The 19,399-nt window shown below is 41.8% G+C and overlaps 1 protein-coding gene across 4 annotated transcripts in view; it reads right to left on the bottom strand.

Annotated features, from left to right (window-relative positions):
• Nucleotides 1-19,399, bottom strand: part of COL11A1 (collagen type XI alpha 1 chain) — a 257,133-nt gene that overhangs the window by 44,565 nt on the left and 193,169 nt on the right. For all 4 annotated transcript variants that reach the window (XM_077928425.1, XM_077928428.1, XM_077928426.1 and 1 more), the window contains 7 exons: nt 18,512-18,565; nt 17,134-17,187; nt 14,530-14,637; nt 8,860-8,913; nt 8,058-8,111; nt 7,900-7,953; nt 187-240 (listed from right to left, as the gene is read on the bottom strand). In XM_077928425.1, coding sequence (XP_077784551.1) covers nt 187-240; nt 7,900-7,953; nt 8,058-8,111; nt 8,860-8,913; nt 14,530-14,637; nt 17,134-17,187; nt 18,512-18,565 — 432 coding nt within the window. The remainder of the gene's footprint in view (nt 1-186; nt 241-7,899; nt 7,954-8,057; nt 8,112-8,859; nt 8,914-14,529; nt 14,638-17,133; nt 17,188-18,511; nt 18,566-19,399) is intronic.

Here is a 19,399-nt window from a genome sequence, read left to right as displayed (position 1 = left end):
AGCTAATGACCAAAACTCTTTGGACTGAGTGCAAGGGCTCTTTCTCTCATCCATATACCTAGGAAACACCTATAACCCCTGATGCAATGAAATAAAGACATAGTATCCCTTGAAGTTGTAGATTGGTTTAAGGCTACATTACAATAACACTTTATCAAATGTTATCTAAAAAACATAAACACTTACCCCTGTTCCAGCTTCTCCAGGAGGGCCAGGGTTACCAGCTTCCCCGGGTTCGCCCTACAAGAGTCCAGAATTATTTCAGAAAAATCAAACATTGTTTTCTACTATTACCTGAATTCTCATCAAACAGTATTTCTCTCTATCTCCTCCCCCGCCCCTCACTTTGTCTGAAAGTAAATCCCAGAGAATTAGGAAATGCTAATGGAAAACTACTTCAAAGTGATTTACTTTAATTGAAAGTGATGTCAGGCGCTCAAACTAGGGAAAGAATGATAAATAAACATAGCGACAAATAATGAAATAACATGCAGACGAATAATAAAATCTTCACTGCAGGCCTCAAATGCAAACACGGCACAATTTATCGGCGATGATAGCTGTTTAGTACACCAGATGGCTTGCAAGCCATATGTAAACGATCTGTGCAAATGCAACATTTATACAGTATTAAAGAAATGTTTAAGTAGATTTATTCTTCTCTTGAGCCCAAAACCCAGAATCACACAAAACCTAAATATATCATTTCAGTAATGAGCAGTGATGGGTGAGCTCCCTTCGGCTTGATTTGGAATTGGCTCAGAACTTATGAGGTTTCTTGGCAAAGCATTTGGGGAAAGCTTGTTTGGCGAAAGCTCAGTGCTTCCTCTTTTTGTCCATAATGTTGGTGTGAGCATGCTGAGGGTGCTAGGCGCATATGCATCATCACACTGCCCACTTAGAAAATTGTGATTTGATTTGGTACCACCTGCGTGATGGAAGTTGTAATGAACACAAATGGCACAGCAAAGGGCTCAAACATTCCCTGTTTATTTGCTCAAGCAGCTCAGTAGATTAAAAGGTCATGAAGTTCCACAACAGTCAATGACATTTTAGAAACCCAACAAACTTCCTTATTCCAAGTCAGACTATTTGTTCGTCTAGCACTGCCTTGTCAACTTTGATTGTCACTGTCTCTTCAGCATCTCAGTAGAAGGTCCCTTGTAGGCCCTACAACCCAATCCTTTTAACTGTGGGAGCCATGGATTGAAGGAAGGACTTTCTACATGAGATGCATATGGGCTATAACACTGAGCTTCCCCTTTCATTGAAAGTCAGGAGTTAACATTAAGGAACTTCTGTGAATGCTTCTAGAAAGCAGCTTCCTTTCAGTAACTGATCTGTTGAAAGCTGCTTACATGTGAGCAGAATCTCATTTAACATTTCAAGCTGGACCAAAACCTCCAGGGGAAACAGTGCTCAATTCCTAATAAACCTGAGCATTATGAGTTGCATAAATTTGCATACTGAACCAGGTGACATTGTGACATCATGCATATGAGCATCATGCATCACGGCTGGGCTTTGGGAAGATGGCAGGAGGGCTCTTGGACCCATCAGAGCATCACACATCCCTCCCTAAGCCAAGCAGAAGCTTCCTAGGCTTTGGGAAGGAGGCACCAGGGGAACATTTAGGGGACTAAATGTCGTGCTGTGGGTTAAACCACAGAGCCTAGGACTTGCCGATCAGAAGGTTGGCGGTTCGAATCCCTGTGACGGGGTGAGCTCCCGTTGCTCGGTCCTTGCTCCTGCCAACCTAGCAGTTCGAAAACACATCAAAGTGTAAGTAGATAAATAGGTACCGCTCCTGCGGGAAGGTAAACGGCGTTTTCGTGTGCTGCTCTGGTTCGCCAGAAGCAGCTTAGTCATGCTGGCCACATGACCCGGAAGCTGTACGCCGGCTCCCTCGGCCAATAAAGCGAGATAGTGCCAAAACCCCAGAGTTGGTCACGACTGGACCTAATGGTCAGGGGTCCCTTTACCTTTAGCTTTACCTAGTCCCTCAGTCCACTGACGACACACCACTGGCTGCAGTCCTCTTCAGGCCCATTACCTGGAGATTCTACTCACTTGTAGATGCGAAAGTCTGAACCGAACACTCTTTGCAAGCATACTGCTGCAGTGCTATATGCTCTCATTTCAAGGCAGCCACTTCAGAGTCCATTTTGAAATGGGCAACAAGCCCACAAGCCAAGCCAGGCTTTGTATGGTCGGATTTGAAACAAAAGCACGTCAGCAATGATGGCCAGTATTCCTTCTTCCCTTTCATACAGCGGTCAAGAGTTTCCCCTCACCACTTCAAAATGCAGCCACTATGTTTTCTTTGAAGCTTTCCTTTCTCCCCCCTTTCATTAATTGCGATTGCTGCTCTATTTTTTTATTTTTTTTTAAGTAGAGTACTTTGGGGAGAAGTTGGCTTTTAAGCGGTTTGTGCTTAAGCGTAACAGAAACCCTTTAGAGTTCCAGTCTTTTCTGAGGAGACTGGAATCATTAATCATTCAGCATTGCACAGGACATTTTCACAACAGCTACCTTTGATCAGTTTGGCCAATACAACAGCATGCATGGTAGAAATAAGAAACAACAAGGTAGTTAAAAATACAATGCATTAACTAGAACAAAATATATATGGAGTTTGCATAGATAGGTCAAGGTCAAGGACCCCTGGATGGTTAAGTTCAGTCAAAGGCAACTATGGGGTTGTGGCGCTTATCTCGCTTTGCAGGCCAAGGGAGCGGGCGTTTGTCCACAGCTTTCCAGGTCAGCATGACTAAACCGTGTCTGGGACAACGGGACAGAAACCAGAGTGCACGAAAACATCATTTACCTTCCTGCCACAGCAGTACCTATTTATCTGCTTGCACTGGCATGCTTTTGAACTGCTAGGTTGGCAGGAGCTGGGACAGAGCAACGGGAGCTCACTCTGTTGTGGGGATTCAAACCGCTGACCTTCCGATTGGAAAGCCCAAGAGGCTCAGTGGTTTAAACCACAGTGACATCCGTGTCCCTTTGCATGATAGATATAGATGATAGATAGATAGATAGATAGATAGATAGATAGATAGATAGATAGATGGATGATAGATGGAGAGAGAGAGAGAGAGAGAGAGAGAGAGAGAGAGAAAGGGTTTGAACATTGGTTTCAGTGACTGAATGTGATCAAATGCTGCTAACTCTCAAAATTTGGCTTGGTTGTTGTTGTTTTAAACTGTTATAGACTGTAATCCCACTACTGCCTTGCTTGAAAACTGCGCAGATAATATTTGTTGATGGGTGGCTATAGACACCGTATTAACAGGAACAATAGAGACATGCAGAAAGGCACTATGTACAGTGGGCTGTAAATTCTAGGATGCTGAGTGCCACCTGAGGATAACTTTACTTTAGGTCAAAAAACGCTTCCAACCAAAACACCATGGAAAGGAAACAAAGATCAGACATAGAACTATATAGTGCGGTTTTATTATTTTTATCCTCACTGTTCCTAGAGGATGAGAATTCAGAATTTTCCTTGCACGGTTTACATATTTCCTTTGCCTAGTTTCTAAATCCGAATTAAGTCCAATTCACACAGTGTTGTGTTTTTGTATTTGTTTTAAAATGGAAGACCTAGGAAGTCCCTATGTGAAGTATCAGTAAGTGCCTTTCCTGAAACTTAAAAAGCTTGTCAGAGGAAATGAAAACCCGAGATACGGTAAGGTGAGCTACAGTTCTTTTTATTTATCTTATTGGCATAGAAAAAGAAAGGAAATAAAATTGGAAGTACCCAAAATAAGTGGCTGAATCGTCCTTTGGATAGGAAGGAGGTGCACCTGGGGCTGTAAGTGAAAGAACTGCACCGCTTCGCTTTCTGGGAGTGATTAAGAAGTGGCCCGTGACAAACCCAAATGATTTTGACTGACCTGTGACTTCAGTCAGTGTTTCTGAATGCAAAGCTGTGACAGATCTGCACCTGGAGGGATAAGATCTGTGTAGCGTACCAAAAAGAATATGGAAAGGACTTGTGGTGCTCCAAGGCCAAACAATTTAGAAAGGGCTTCAGCTATGAAAAGTGGAAAGGGAAAGTTCAGGAGGGCTCCATCTTTTTAGCCAACTGCTAGGTCAAGAAAGCAAAGGAAAATTGGAAATCTTCTAAAGAGGCCTTCAGAATACCTGACTGGTTTCGTCATACCAAATCCCAATATTCACAAGTAAACAAACCTGCCCAATTTTGAGTTATCTGAATAACCAAAAACAAACAAACAAAAAACACCCAAGTTATAACTGCAAAACCATGTCTTCTCCTTTTTGTTCAATTATGCCGTACATGCATCAGAATAAATTATACCTCTCCAAAACATGCCTCAGCATTTTTTAATATACAGTGGTACCTCTGCTTATGTTCATCTCTAGTTACGTACCCTTTGGGATACGTGTGCGGCAAACCTGGAAGTATTTTTCTGGGTTTCGCTGTGCGCGCCTGTGCAGAAGTGGCACCTCCAGATATGAACACCTCAGGATCCGACCGGCTTTGGAACAGATCCCGTGCACAACTGGAGGTACCACTGTATATTACATGGTCACTAGTACTGAATAATTTGAGGCATTGATGAATACAGACCTTGGCCAGACCCCATCAGTATAGACAGATATATTGAGTGTGCATAATTAAAAGCATAGAATTATCTTAGATTAAATTTGATACAGACTTGAAATAATTCTTCTCAATTTGCAGATTCTTTGATATCTAAAAATTTCAACCATATGGAAAACTTAGGTCTTTGAATCTGTAAAATTCAATTTCTGTTGAATTTACCCTAATAGGAGGGAGGTGGAGCTCAGATGAGAGAAGTGAGATTGAACCAAAGATAGTTGAAATTTGCCAAACGGTTAGTTTTTGGTTTATGTATTTAAGAAATTCTGAATTTGACAATCTCACGTATGAGACACTATTTGCTGGATTTAGATACAATCATAAAGGTTCTTAGAGTGGAGCCTGTGGCACAACGGGCCAGTGTGTTTGTTTGTTAACCAGAAGGCTGGTGGTTTGAGTGCACCTAGGGATGGTTATGGCAGGATTCTTGCATGGCAGGGGGCTGGACGAGATGACCCTCAGGGTCCCTTCCAACTCTACAACATATGATTCTCATGCTTGTTTCTGACATTTCCATGCCACAAAATATGTAATTTCCCTTTCATATCAATGGGTGAAAGTTTCTTCTGAATGTGCCCTACAGGAGTGGCTGGGAAAACCCAGCCAGATGAGCGGGGTATAAATAATAAATGATTATTGTAATAAATTATTATGGTACTTATTATCTACCCATTAAGATCTAAAATTCTTGGGTAAACCATTATCTAGCAGAGAGAACCAAATGGAACCAGGATTTGAATGTGCCATTGACTCTGGAGTTCCCATGGTTTGGACACTGCAAAAAACTAACTCAATGAAACCATAGTATTACTAAAGTCCACCTCACTGTAGACTCCTTCATATAACCTACTTTGTATAATCCACAGTATTTCTAACACCCATGACAGGTAAAGTTAAATCTGGTAAATGAGGTAAATCCAAGGTGTACAGATTGCCTCATATTTTCAAGAAATGAAAGTCCTGCAGTGTTTCGTCTTCTCAAAACTCATTTTTGTTTTTATGTTAGATCATTACATTAAAATGTGTGGTTCTATTCAACTCAAGAGAACCAACAGGAATAAATTGCATTACATAAACGTGTCCTTTCCTACATATAACGGGATGGAAAAGGTCTAATCTGGATGCTGATCTTCCCAACAAAAAGTTAATAAAATACATCAGATAGCAAAACAAGTTGGAAGAGTCTTAATTCTGGTGAAATAGCATTTAAGTCAATGTTAGGTCTACAATAAACTTAACATAGTATCAAAAACAGAATCATCCCATATACTATTACTGTTGAAATATCATCTTGGGAGGAAGACCGGTTCTTTGACATTCTCTCATTATTTTGTAAAAGTAACAGATTCTTGTGGCACCTTAAAGACTTACAGATTTATTATGGCATAAATATTTAGTGAGTCTGATGATGTGAACTCCAGCCCACCGAACTCCAGTCCATGCCATAATAAAAGTATTGCAGTGCAAGCCTACTCAAAGGTAAATACCATTGATTTCAATGGCATTTACTAAAAGGAAAGTAGGTATGGAATTGTATCCTTAGTCTTTACTACACTACATGATTCTTTGTAGATTTTGCTCAACAGACTAACGTGACTATATCTGAGGACAAGGTAAAAATGGCTATTTTGAGACATGGTAAATTTGTGCTGGAATGAGTTTGCTGTGCCATTTTAGGTGAAGTATCCTTCTGGAAAAAATTAGAAGATACAGTGGAACCTTGGTTTTCGAACGTAACCCATTCCGGAAGACCATTCGACTTCCGAAACATTCGCAAACTGAGGATCAATGAGTGGTCGGCAAAATCTGTTGAAAAAATGGAGAAATGTGCCTTGGAAGCTGTTTGACTTCCGAGTCGCGTTCAAAAACGAAAGCAATTACTTTTGGGTTTTTGGAGTTTGGGTTCCGAATCATTCATCAACGGAGATGTTCGAGAACCGAGGTTCCACTGTATGGAAATAATTTTGAAGCTTGGCATAGATGCATATTTCCGCCTCTTCAACTTGGCTTCACAGATATTTGGCAAATGTATGCCAAGCTGCATGCCTGTTCCTCCTCAAGGAATTAGATTCTGCAATAGTTACTGGCCTGTGCTTGAGTTAAACATTACTTTGTGTGCATGGGGGAAGTGTGCCTGTCCTGGATCCCTGGAGTAGGAATGTATTCACTAGCTTTTAGTTTCCCAATGAGCTATTTCTAGTAGCTCTTTGAAGCTCTTGAGTTTTAGCAGTGTTGTATGATATATATCCAAGTGATGCAAAGGTCCTAATGCAATCATGGAAGGAGAGCAGTCTGAATTGCATGCTACTCCTTTAATCAGGCTGCATGCACACAGAATAAATCATGCAAATTGCACATAATGGCATATTTCACTTTGCACAATTTAATCTGGTTCTAGATATGGAATGTTGAGATGAAACACAAGGCTCAGCTCAGATCCACTTACTCTTGGGGTATCTACTCATGCTGCTTCTCTGTAAGATGAAGAATGAGATGGAGGAGTGCATTCATCTGACCATTAGACTTTCCTCATTGGGCAGATAAGCAAAAAATGCGTAGGAACAACCCTGAACCTCATATTTTGTTCTTTTCCTACCTTGCACACCTTTGCTTGGTACAGCTAAAAAGCTTGACTGATTCCAATGAGAATGAACACACTGTGCCACTTGATTTTGAATTCTGATTCTCCACCAGACCTAACCACACATTTCCAAAATTCTCACCAACCATGAAATACAGTAATTTGGATCTGTTGGCTGTTAAACAGAACAAGAAGAAACCGAGGGCACTCCCCAATGATCTATTTATTGAACATTCACCCTGGTTTGTTTGCCAGGAGATTAGACAATGGTTGTGTACACACCATACGTTTAAAGCACATGCCTTCTTCCAAAGAATCCTGGGAAATGTTTATTCACAGTGCTGGGAATTATAGTTTCTGGGGTTCTTTGAAAGAAGTCATGTGCTTTGTGTCAAAGGGACTGTTATTTTGGATTTCCCAGTGCATTTCCTTCACTTTTCTTATCACAAAGTCTGACCTTTTGGGTTAGCAGGCTTGCTGCGGAAGACCTCCCTTGTCAACTATAAGTGCATAACCTGAATTTGTATCTGAATTCCACCTGAAAACAGCAACAGTCTTGAAGTACCAGAACTAATTGGAATATGTATACAGCCGTACATCCTAAAGCTTAACATTAAAATCACTTGTGTGCGTCCTTTGCCACACCATTCATTGTTGTTCTTTTTAAGTTTGTTCGCTTACTCACCTTGTCACCAACACCTCCAACAGAGCCAACAGATCCTGGTGGACCTTGAGGACCCTGGGATGACAAAAAGGATGTCAGTTAAATCATGTGCTTTGCTTATTTGTTTAAAAATGGGGAAATATTAATTTTAAAAGCTGTTCAAAGGATGAGTTTCTTACATCAGCTCCACTTGGACCCTGCGGACCTCTTGGGCCAGGGGGACCAGGAGGACCCTGTAGGAAACAAATACAAAATACAAATTAATCAGGTTTACATTCATTAAAGGCAGCACAAGGGCCATTAGCTTAGCATTTTACAGAACTAGCTAAGAGCTTCCAATGTATGACAAAGGGAGTCACAATTACAGTGAATGTGCCAATTCTAGTATCGATTCTTGTAGCATTTGGGCAGCCATATTGGGCTGGTTCGTAAACTCAGTTGACTATCTTACCACTAACAGTAATGATATCTGGAGCAAGGCTCACCTGAAGATTGTATGACCAAGAGATAGGAGGAGAGGGTGAGAAGAAGGAAAGTCCTTCTATTTTTGTGTATTAAAGGTAAAGGTACCCCTGCCCGTACGGGCCAGTCTTGACAGATTCTAGGGTTGTGCGCCCATCTCACTCTAGAGGCCGGGGGCCAGCGCTGTCCGGAGACACTCCCGGGTCACGTGGCCAGCGTGACAATGCTGCATCTGGCGAGCCAGCGCAGCACACGGAAACGCCATTTACCTTCCCGCTAGTAAGCGGTCCCTATTTATCTACTTGCACCCAGGAGTGCTTTCAAACTGCTAGGTTGGCAGGCGCTGGGACCGAACAACGGGAGCGCACCCCGCCGCGGGGATTCGAACCGCCGACCTTTCGATCGGCAAGCCCTAGGCACTGAGGCTTTTACCCACTGCGCCACCCGCGTCCCCATTTTTGTGTATTACGCTATGTCATTCACCTATTGAACACTGAATAGCAGAGGAGAAGGACTTACCATTGGACCAACATCACCATTTTCACCTTTTTCCCCTGGTGGGCCAGGAAGACCCTAGGGACAAAAAAAAAAAAAAAAAGGATGGGTTTATATATTTAATTATCTCTGATTCTCTCAATGCAAATCACAATCCCCAATACATACATCTTTAAATGTAAGAACATTTCATTCCTGGCCGGCCAGCGAGTACCTTCAGGGAGAGACAGCAGAAGGGTTTTCAAATGTGCATTTAGCAGAATGTGTTGTGTGGCCCTTCACCTTGTTCAGACAGACCAGTTTGTAATGAAGTAATGAAGCATTTTTTTTCTTGGCAAGTCTGCAGTGCTTAGTAGTAACTTTGCTCAACCCCCTTGAGAAGGGGATTTGCAGGTTCTCCAGTCCTTTGTTGGAATATGAGCCATGGAGCGAGAAAAAAAGCCAACCAACTAAACAGCATCAGAATACTTGTGCTTTCCTGTTTTATCATCTAATGCATAAATGAGACAGCCTCGCTTTCCTTTACTGTACTGTTTTGTCCATTTCGATGTTTAATAGACTATGCTGCATTCAGACGGAAGGCTGTAACAGATAGTACGACGCATCATGAAGTCTATTCATTGATTGCAATAGATGAAGGAAGGTAGAGGAGTTGCATTTTTCTCTCATTAAGGTAAAGGTAAAGGTACCCCTGCCCGTACGGGCCAGTCTTGACAGACTCTAGGGTTGTGCGCCCATCTCACTCTATAGGCCGGGGGCCAGCGCTGTCCGCAGACACTTCCGGGTCACGTGGCCAGCGTGACAAGCTGCATCTGGCGAGCCAGCGCAGCACACGGAACGCTGTTTACCTTCCCGCTGGTAAGCGGTCCCTATTTATCTACTTGCACCCAGGGGTGCTTTCGAACTGCTAGGTTGGCAGGCGCTGGGACCGAGCAACGGGAGCGCACCCCGCCGCGGGGATTCGAACTGCCGACCTTTCGATCGGCAAGCCCTAGGCGCTGAGGCTTTTACCCACAGCGCCACCCGCATCCCTTTTTCTCTCATTACCGCTTTCTAAATAATGACAGGTACTTTCCGTTATCTAGAGCTGCACTAAATGTGGGATGTACAACGGTAATTCCTGACATTGAGATGCTTGGATTGTGCACCAAATTCATTAAGAACCTGAGCATGCCTGGACACTCAGCCATTTGGAAGAAACTGCCTTGATGTATAAATTTATTAAGTTGTTTCACTCTCAAGAATTCACAAACTTTTGCTATTTTTCTTCTTCTTCTGAGTGCTACACTTCCTCAGAGGCAATCTGTTGGGGTCACATACCAGAGGTGAGCAGTCCCAGATATAGTGGGCAGACCAGACACAGTGGTGTGGGCAGGACCCCTTACCCTTCTCTGCCATCCCTATTTTCTCTCTATGTAGTAGCAGAGGAAGCCGTTTGGGCGCCTGGGGCGGCACACCCAGGGGTGGGGTGAGCCACCCATAGAGGCGGGGCGCACTGGAGGGCCTCCAGAGTCTACCTGCCTCCTCCCACTCAGCTGCCCTACAGCTGGGGGGAGGCAGCGGGTGGACTGTTTGGGCAGCGCGGAGCCTTTGCTCACCCAAGCCACCATGTCTCTCCCAGGAGAGACATGTGGCTCAGGTGTGTCGCAGGCCCCACAGTGACTGCTGCCTGGCATTTTGTCACCCCCTTAGTGGTGACACCCAGGGCGTCCCGCACCCACCGCACCCCTTCCTCCGCCCCTGTCTCTATGCCAGCCCCATTCTGCCATTCCCCTCTTGAGCACCAACTGCCTACCACTGTAATACAGCCTAATGACTGGTTCCTTTTTTGAACTGAAAGCATTATAATTACTCTCTCCAACATCTCAACACTGGTCCTTATTGGAAAGACGGAAAAACAAACCCACAGTCCTGTGCCTATAGGGAAATTGCTGCAAGGGCCAATGGAACATTCCTGGGTGGGAAAAGTAGGGATGGATAGGAAACAAAAGAGGCAGGCTTCCTATTTAGAGTATAGGACTGTGCAGATCCTAAGGAGGAAGATGCCATTCGTCTCCATGGTGACCCCTCCACTTCTACCCAGCTGAACATCCATGGGGGCAGAAATTGGGCTCCAAGTTTTAAATGAAAATCTTACATGATTTCACCAGTAGGTATCTATATCATTCCGAGCAGTGAATGCATTCTACAGTATGTGCAAATTCACTACCTTTTCAGGACTACATGGCCTCTTTTGAAACAGACTGAAAATGTAATTTTAAGGAACCATCCAAAGTGTAGTATCCCATTTTGTTTAAATTACCCATTTAGGCTGCAGCCCACAATGGAAGGCTTGCCACACTTCAATAGGAGCGGCAGCTCACCCTTAGTGATCTCATTCTCTAGAAAAAGGTAAAATCACTAGCTATTTATGATGGACCATCTCTGAAGGGAAATTTGATACCAATTTGCTCGGTCAATAACCAATACGCTCAGCTGCTGAAATCCTCCACTTTACAAAATTGGAAAAAATTGGGCTTCACAGTCTCAATGATAATGTGTCGGTTACAGGTGACATCAATTTCATATCGATAGTTTAAAAGTGGGTGACGTGCAGCCTGATCCTCTCTATAGTTAAATTGGTAACCTTGGATTTAAACTGATTATAGCCCCATTGAAGTCAACGGTACTACAATTGGCTTAAATAGTAGTACTTTGATTTAACTTGGTTGCATAACAGACTGTAAGTTACTTAGATTTATCCACTTCACGACTTGCATTGGAATAACTCTGTGGGATTTAACCCTCTAAAACAGCCTACTCTCAACCTTGGGTCCCCAGAGTTTGTTGGACTACAAATCCCACCATCCCTGACCATTGGTGTCCCTAGCTAGGGATGATAGGAGTTGTAGTCCAACAACCTCTGGGCAGCCAAGGTTGAGAAAGGCTGTTCATATATATATATATATATATATATATATATATATATATATATGTGTGTGTGTGTGTGTGTGTGTGTGTGTGTGTAGTCCATGATATAGTGTGGTAGCCTTGTGAAATTAAGCAAGCCTTCCCTATTGTCACCTACAAAAGAATAAAGCATAATTTTTGTTTGTAGAGCTCCATTCTTGAGGTAGAAGTGGGAGGACACCAAAAGTGCCTAACTTTGGTTGGACTGCATCATTTTGTTTAGCCACACAATAAATATCTGAAGATAGCAGAGGTGCACTGATGACAGAAGGGTTAGGATAATTGCAGCTTAAACGTCTTGGATGAATAATTGCCTACAAATCTGCTCATTTGTAGGTGTGACTGTAGAAAAGGTAAAGACCTCTGTGTTGCAGATGCAAGTATTTCATCAATTACAATTTGCTGTCATGACAGATACTAACAACGTACCCAACAGTTTGTTATTAAGATTTATTGAGCCATAAACCTGCCTTTAGTAATTCAAATTTAGGCCCTCAATTATGTTGAAAGTTACATACGGGTTCAACTTTAAAAACCTGTAAGTGGTACTATTAACGGCCATAGGAGAACAGATATGACTAAGGTTAAGTATGCTGCTCTTTGCCAAATCGCAATCTTCAAATACAACCTTGCAAATAATTGCAGTGACATATTTCCACCCCTGAAACTAGTGGGAGCTTTGCCACTTTGGTTTCAATGGAGCCAAGGTTTTCTTCCAACTCACAAGCTGCAGCTTTGCCAAATCAAAACTTATTTCTCTAGCTTCAGATAGCCCTCTTCAAATATCTCAAGGGCTGTCACACGGAAGATGGAGCAAGCTTGTTTTCTCCTGCTCTGGAGGGTAGGACTCGGACCAAGTTACAAGAAAGGAGATTCCAACTAAATATTCGGACGAACTTTCTGACAGTAAGTGCTGTTCAACATTGGAACGGACTCCCTTGGAAAGTTGTGGTCTCTCCTTCCTTGCAGGTTTTTAAGCAGACATTGGATGGCCATCTGTCATGGATGCTTTAGCTGAGATTCCTGCATTGCAGGGGGTTGGACTAGATGATCCCTGGGATCCCTTCCAGCTCTACATTTCTATGATTCTATACAGTGCCAGGAGAGGAAGCTGCTCTAGTCTGGGCACCTTGGGGAAAGAAGGAACTTTGCAAGACTATAACATAAGGAAAATGCCAGGATGTGAAGGGGAGAGGCGAAGGGAGGTCACAAAACAGCATAAAAATGTGGCATCATTAGTATATCTGATGGGATTTGATAAGATTGAACTATTATAAACAACAAAAGGGGGGGAGCTGTGCAAGGTTTTCATTTTTACTATGCATTAGCAGCAAAGATAGAGCTCTTGATTGCTCAATGGCCCTTTATTACCACCAGCATCTTTGGCATCCTTAACACACTTGAAGGTTTAATGAAATGTAATTCCACTAGAGCTCAACGTTCATCTGTTTAAGCCTCTAAATAGTGTGTGGTTACCCTTATGCAGCGTTTCAGTAAATCAAAACACACAAAGGTGAAATATATTTCTCTTTTCAACGCAGACCAAATCGAAACTGCATTTCCATTCCTAAACACCTATACAGAGTCCCTGACATTTCCACTACCTTTTGATGCTACACCAAGTTTGAATGATCACGTATTAAAAATCGAGTCTCTTCACTTAGAAATAAAGAAAAAGAAAGCACGTTAAATTTTCCTAGCCCCAAACGTATTAATGGTAATTCAAGGAGAGAAGAGGGTTCTAAATAGGGCACTTGCATCAGATGTTCCACCCTGTACATGTTGCTATGTGAACTATTCAGCAGATTGGCTGTGAAGTAAATTGGTTGAGTGGTGCTATCCCTGGACCTTTGCTGCTGAAGGGCCCAGGGCTCATGAAGCTAATGCTCACGAAAGTATCCTAGTGCAATGCCTATGAGAATGAGCTATGAGCCACAGGAAAATGAAAAGAATCCTGTTCAAACAGGACGAGGGTCTATGCAGCCCAGCATTCCATCATCTGACCAGCCAGATGTTCCACTAGCAAGGCCATTCCCTCAGTGAAATGGCGGCCTTCCTTGGTCAGGAAGAAAAACATTGTTTGTTGAAGGCAGAAATGGCATTGGGAAGGATCAATATAGTATAGGGGCAGGATTGACCATGACACCCCCAGGCTGAGGTTGGGGTATCTGCCTGGTTGGAATCTGCACCCTGGTCATCCAGTGAGACCTTGCTTGTTTGGCTTGCACCACGGCATGGTTCAACACTGGCCGATTCTCATGGAACTGACTTGGAGCGGTCCAAACCCGGTGGATCCATTCTGTCAACAGGGAATGATGACCTGACCCTGACCCTAATGCCACGCCTACCCTCACCCTGCCTGCTGCTGCCAATAAAGATTTGGTGTGGTTAACAGTATCCTACCACCGTTGTACAACCAGGTTATTTTGCTGCTCTCATGGGTCACCTAATGCGCCTGCCTGGGCAAAAGGTTATGGCATTTCAGCAGGAAGTTACAGGATATGCACTGATTGGAAATGAAGCAATGTGACCAACCCAGCACTTCTGTAGACAGTATTGAAATCAAGATGAGATGTGACCTCCCTAATAGTATCATGAGCCCACATCATCACAAATGTGCAATAAAAAGAATGTCTGGAGGGGTCCAAAGACTGGTCATTTTTAAACTATGAAACCCAGAATAAGGATATGCCCATTTTATTGTGGGGAAGGAAGGTGGGAAGCAAATAAAATGATGAAACATACCTGAAGACCAATGGGACCTGGAGGACCAGGGAAGCCTCGTGGGCCTTCATCGCCTTTTTGCCCAAACATCCCTTGCTGTCCTCTTGGACCAGGTTCTCCATCACCTCCCTAGTAGATTAAAATATGGACAACTACTGTCAGACTTTTACAGCCACTTTTTTAAAAGAAACATCCCAAGTTAATGATTACACACACACACACACACACACACACACAACTTGTGTTCTGATCCAAAATTATGTGCACTGAAATTAATGAGATCTAATTCTACATAATGTGACTGGGACACAATTTTGCGTTTGTAAGAAGAGAGCTACATTGTGCGAACACATTCATTCAACAATTACGGTGAACTTAGCTTGTGTTCTCCAAATACAATTAAAGTAAGTGGCCCAGTCATAATAAAGTCACCCAATGCGATTTTGTTGTGCATTGATCACTGCAGCTACTGTGCTTAAGAGCTGGCAGATGCTGCTTAATTCTCATTTGGGAATATTTATGCTGACAGAACAATAGTTTCCAATAGGTTGGTTTGAATTTTCGATTACTTAATGATCTATACTGATGCTGGTTTTTCACATTGTTTCCACTAAATGGTTTAAATTGGTTTTATGCGAGTGTTGTGCTGGACTATGAAATGTTTTTAAAGTACTGTTTTAGTGGGATATGCCTTGAATGGCATTGCGTAATTTTTTTAAAGGAATGAATGAATTAAGAAAACTATATGGATACTTTTTAGCTACATTAGTTTTGCAAAAAGGTCTGACCAGACAATGGGTGAAAAGAAAACAGCACGGATTTTGACTGCAGCTCTGTAGGCTATATAAATTCCATTGACTTCAGTTACATTTAAGCAGCTAACAATGTACAAGTTTGCAACCTTTAGTCCATCCTTGCAAATAAGTCCATAAAAGTTACTAGCTTGCAAAACAGACATTTTTAAGAGGTCATAAAATGGCGTCGGACTTCAGGTGCCTGTCGCAAGAATGTCATAGGTACCACTCAGCAAAGTACATTCCATACAACAGTATCACAACTGATATAGTGTTCTGGGAATGGACAAAGTATTCTGGTCTGAGTGAAGGAAAACACAAATAAATCCATGGTGTATGCCAGAGCTGTCCATAATGCTCACAAAAGTTGTGCATTCACTGCTCAGAAATTGACTCCAAAAGGCACCTAATTGAAGACTCAAATACCCAGCTCCTAAGAATGTTGCCTCAGAAGTAAGTCCCACTAAACTGAGCGGGCCTTAGTTCCAGAGAAATGGGGCTAGGATTGCTGCTTGTCATATGTACATTCTTATTATTTAAATGAAAAACAAACAAGGCAGGTCCTGGCAGTCTCTGGCTTCCAGAGCCAGTGTGGTGTAGTGGTCAAGAGCAGTGGACTTGTAATCTGGTGAACCGGGTTCGCGTCCCCGCTCCTCCACATGCAGCTGCTGGGTGACCTTGGGCTAGTCACACTTCTCTGAAGTCTCTCATCCCCACTCACCTCACAGAGTGTTTGTTGTGGGGGAGGAAGGGGAAGGAGAATGTTAGCTGCTTTGAGACTCCTTCGGGTAGTGATAAAGTGGGATATCAAATCCAAACTACTACTCTTCCTCTTCTTCGTCTTCCTCTTTTTGTGGGCTCATTTTGTATCTCTTACCATGTGGCCCTGATGCTGGCTACAACTCCCAATTTAAATGCTGCCTCACACAGACATCTGCTGCAAATACCAGAAAATGTGGGGGTGATTTTACACCTGTATTGCTGAAGAATGCAGCATGGAGTGATGGTTTGAATATGTAAAGGAGCCATTAAAAATGTAACAATACAGACAGAACTTCCAGATCGCCAATGTCATTTCTTTTCAAGGGAGTCAGATTGCACATTCAACTGGGAGCCATTAAGTTAATGAGTAATTAAGTGACGAGAAACAAAGTTATTGTTTTCTAAATGAATATTCTAAATTGTAAAACAGTAAATTTAATTAAAATTGTGTGTGTGTGTGTGTGTGTGTGTGTGTGTGCACATACAAACAGTGGACCCTCCAGATAAGAACTTAATTCATTCTGGGGGTCCTTACATACCCCGAAAATTCTGCAACATGAGGCGCCGCTTCTGCGCGCACACACGTTGTGATAGAGCACTTCTGCGCATGTGTGCATGGCAAAACCCAGAAGTATACACTTCCGGGTTTGCCTCATTCACAACTCGAAAGTTACGTTACCCAAAGGTAACATAACCCGAGGGTCCACTGTATAATAAAAAAAGAGAAACAAAGTTATCAAGTGGACCTGTTCTTGGAAACGCCACTCCAGCTTCCATATGCATTTCATAAACACATCTTGGAATGAATGGAGCCAAAGCATTTTCCCACTGTTTTGTTCATTCCTTTTGAATTGTTGCACTCATGGAAGACTGAAGCAGCAGAGCACTGACCCAAGACTGGAGCCTGCGGTAAGCAGAGCCGTGCATAGACACGGATGCCTTGAGGATAGGATTCAAGATATTTCTCATTTTAAGCAACATAAATTATGCCTGAATCTTCGGTATAACTAATGAGAATTCGGGGGGGGGGGAGGCACTCGTTAGTTATGCATAACAAGCAGAAACTTACAGCTATACCAGGAGCTCCGACGGGACCTTGAAGACCTGGTGGTCCAGGAGGACCCTGAAAGGAGGAGGAAAGAAGGTAATGTTGGCATCTAAAGTCAGACGAACAGCATCTCCACAGGAGGGCATTTTGCATTATTCAGGCCTAATAAGCATTTCCACATTTCTTTGGAGAGATGGTGCTGTTACTTCAAGGTCTTTTAGATTCAAGGCAGTCAAGCATTATTTGTTCATCTCCCCAAATCTTAGACTTGCTTGTCTACAATACATTTGAAACTGACATTTATCAAAGGTAATTATGCTTGCAGTATTTTCAGGATATTTAAAAGTGGATTTCTGTTCAAACATGAATATGAATCACAACCTGCCCTGGCTTTTACAGAACTAAAAATATACCAGACCTTTCTGAGGAGATTTACAGAGAAAAAAAATCAACTAAAGTTTCACTATCCATATCGCAAACGAATGCTTCTTGTTGGAATTGTATTTCCCCAAAGAGACTGTAAGTTGCTCTTGCAATTGGACAGTTCTTCCTAGACAGACTTAAATATTAAATACGTGCAACTGCATTGCACTCCCTGAAAAAAAAAAAGTTCCAGGACGTATTTTAGATTAAATCTATTTATGCTGCCCCAGGAAAAGGCATTACTGACAGAGCTGATTTTCAGTTAGCCATGCTTGAACATACAAATAAAGTGGAATTTAAAATTACATAAAACAACCTGTTCTCACATGCCAAACAAGTCTAAATAATTTCTTCCCGGAGGAGTTTTCATGTTATAAACTATATATAGTTCCTGAAAATATTCCCTTGTGATTACTAGTTTTGAGTTTGATAAAATTAAATGAAGAATTGCTTTAATCAAAGCAGAGGACTTTTTTAACCACATAAGAAATCTGAAACGTTGGTTTAAATGAAAAAGATTATTGAATGATATATTATTAATATAATATATAATAATATAATATAATATAATATAATATAATATAATATAATATAATATAATATAATATAATATAATATAATAATTATAATATAATATAATATAGCTTTCCTGGACCTAGGTGAAAGGAAACTAGGCAAAACAGTGACAGACAATTGTGGAGGAAAATATGTTAACATATCTTGGAGCAAAGAAGTTGGTCAATTACTATCATCATTTAAAGGCATTATAAAGTAACATTGAACCCAATTCCTCTGGGGTTTTTTTTTGTTTCAAATGTGAATATCTCTGCAAAATGCAGGCCTCTTTCATGCTTGCTCAGCACGTTTGTTTTTTGATTCATGTTTTCATTCTTTAATTCCCCAGCAATAAAGAATTGCAGTAAGCAATATAGTGAAGGAAGTAGTCAGAAAAAGAAAGAAAGAAAAGAAAACTCACATTTTCTCCTTTGTCACCTTTGCTCCCTTTCTGACCTGGTTCTCCAATTTCACCCTGTAATAGAAGGGAAGACATTGTTAAATTGGTACTTTTAAGGAGCCTGCCTTTCCGTTCGCTGTGGCGAAGTGTCTATAAATGTCACCTTATTATTCTCTTTACCTCATAGCACCATTTTACAAGTAAAGGCCTGGAGGGGGCAATTTTGCATTGATCAATCACATTTCGGTGTGACAGATTAGTGCATGTATCGACTATTACAGTTCAAAGCACAACATGGCCTCTTATTGAAACCTACTTTAATTGGATTTTGAACGAAGGAAATTGTTTTGTTTTTGTTTATATTCTCCATGTCTCCTTCAATATAAAGTGACTGTAATTGCAATCAACTGAAGAGCAGCTTCGTGCTTCTGTGAATGTATCACAATTCTTATTATGAGCAGACATACCAGAGAATTACAGTTGATTCTATAAGACAGTGGTAATATTCAGGCTATCTGGCTTAATTCAGCACATATTTTGGAAAGATGTTTGCTCACTATGCCTTTGGACACCTGTTAAGATACTGTAACCTAATTTTGCAACTCGCTTGCTGATACTTAGGAGTAGTTTTTTTTTTAATGTTTAAATACAATTGAATACCATTTTTGAATCAAAATGATAGACAGACGCTTTCAAAACTGCAGGGTCATTTTGGGTTTCATAAATTCCCAAGCAATGATAGGTGCAAAACTGATAGTGAGATATAAGACAAGTTATCAGACAATGCAACCCACCCACTTATCCTTTCATGCAAGCCACAATTAATCTAGGAAGCATCTAATTAAACATAACTTTTCATTTCATCCAAACCCAGAGTTACCAGGTTGAGGATAAGACTGGGTCTAAATA

Source organism: Podarcis muralis, chromosome 5, assembly GCF_964188315.1.
Source record: "Podarcis muralis chromosome 5, rPodMur119.hap1.1, whole genome shotgun sequence".
Lineage (NCBI taxonomy): Eukaryota > Metazoa > Chordata > Lepidosauria > Squamata > Lacertidae > Podarcis > Podarcis muralis.
This window is presented reverse-complemented; position numbering and strand designations above follow the sequence as displayed.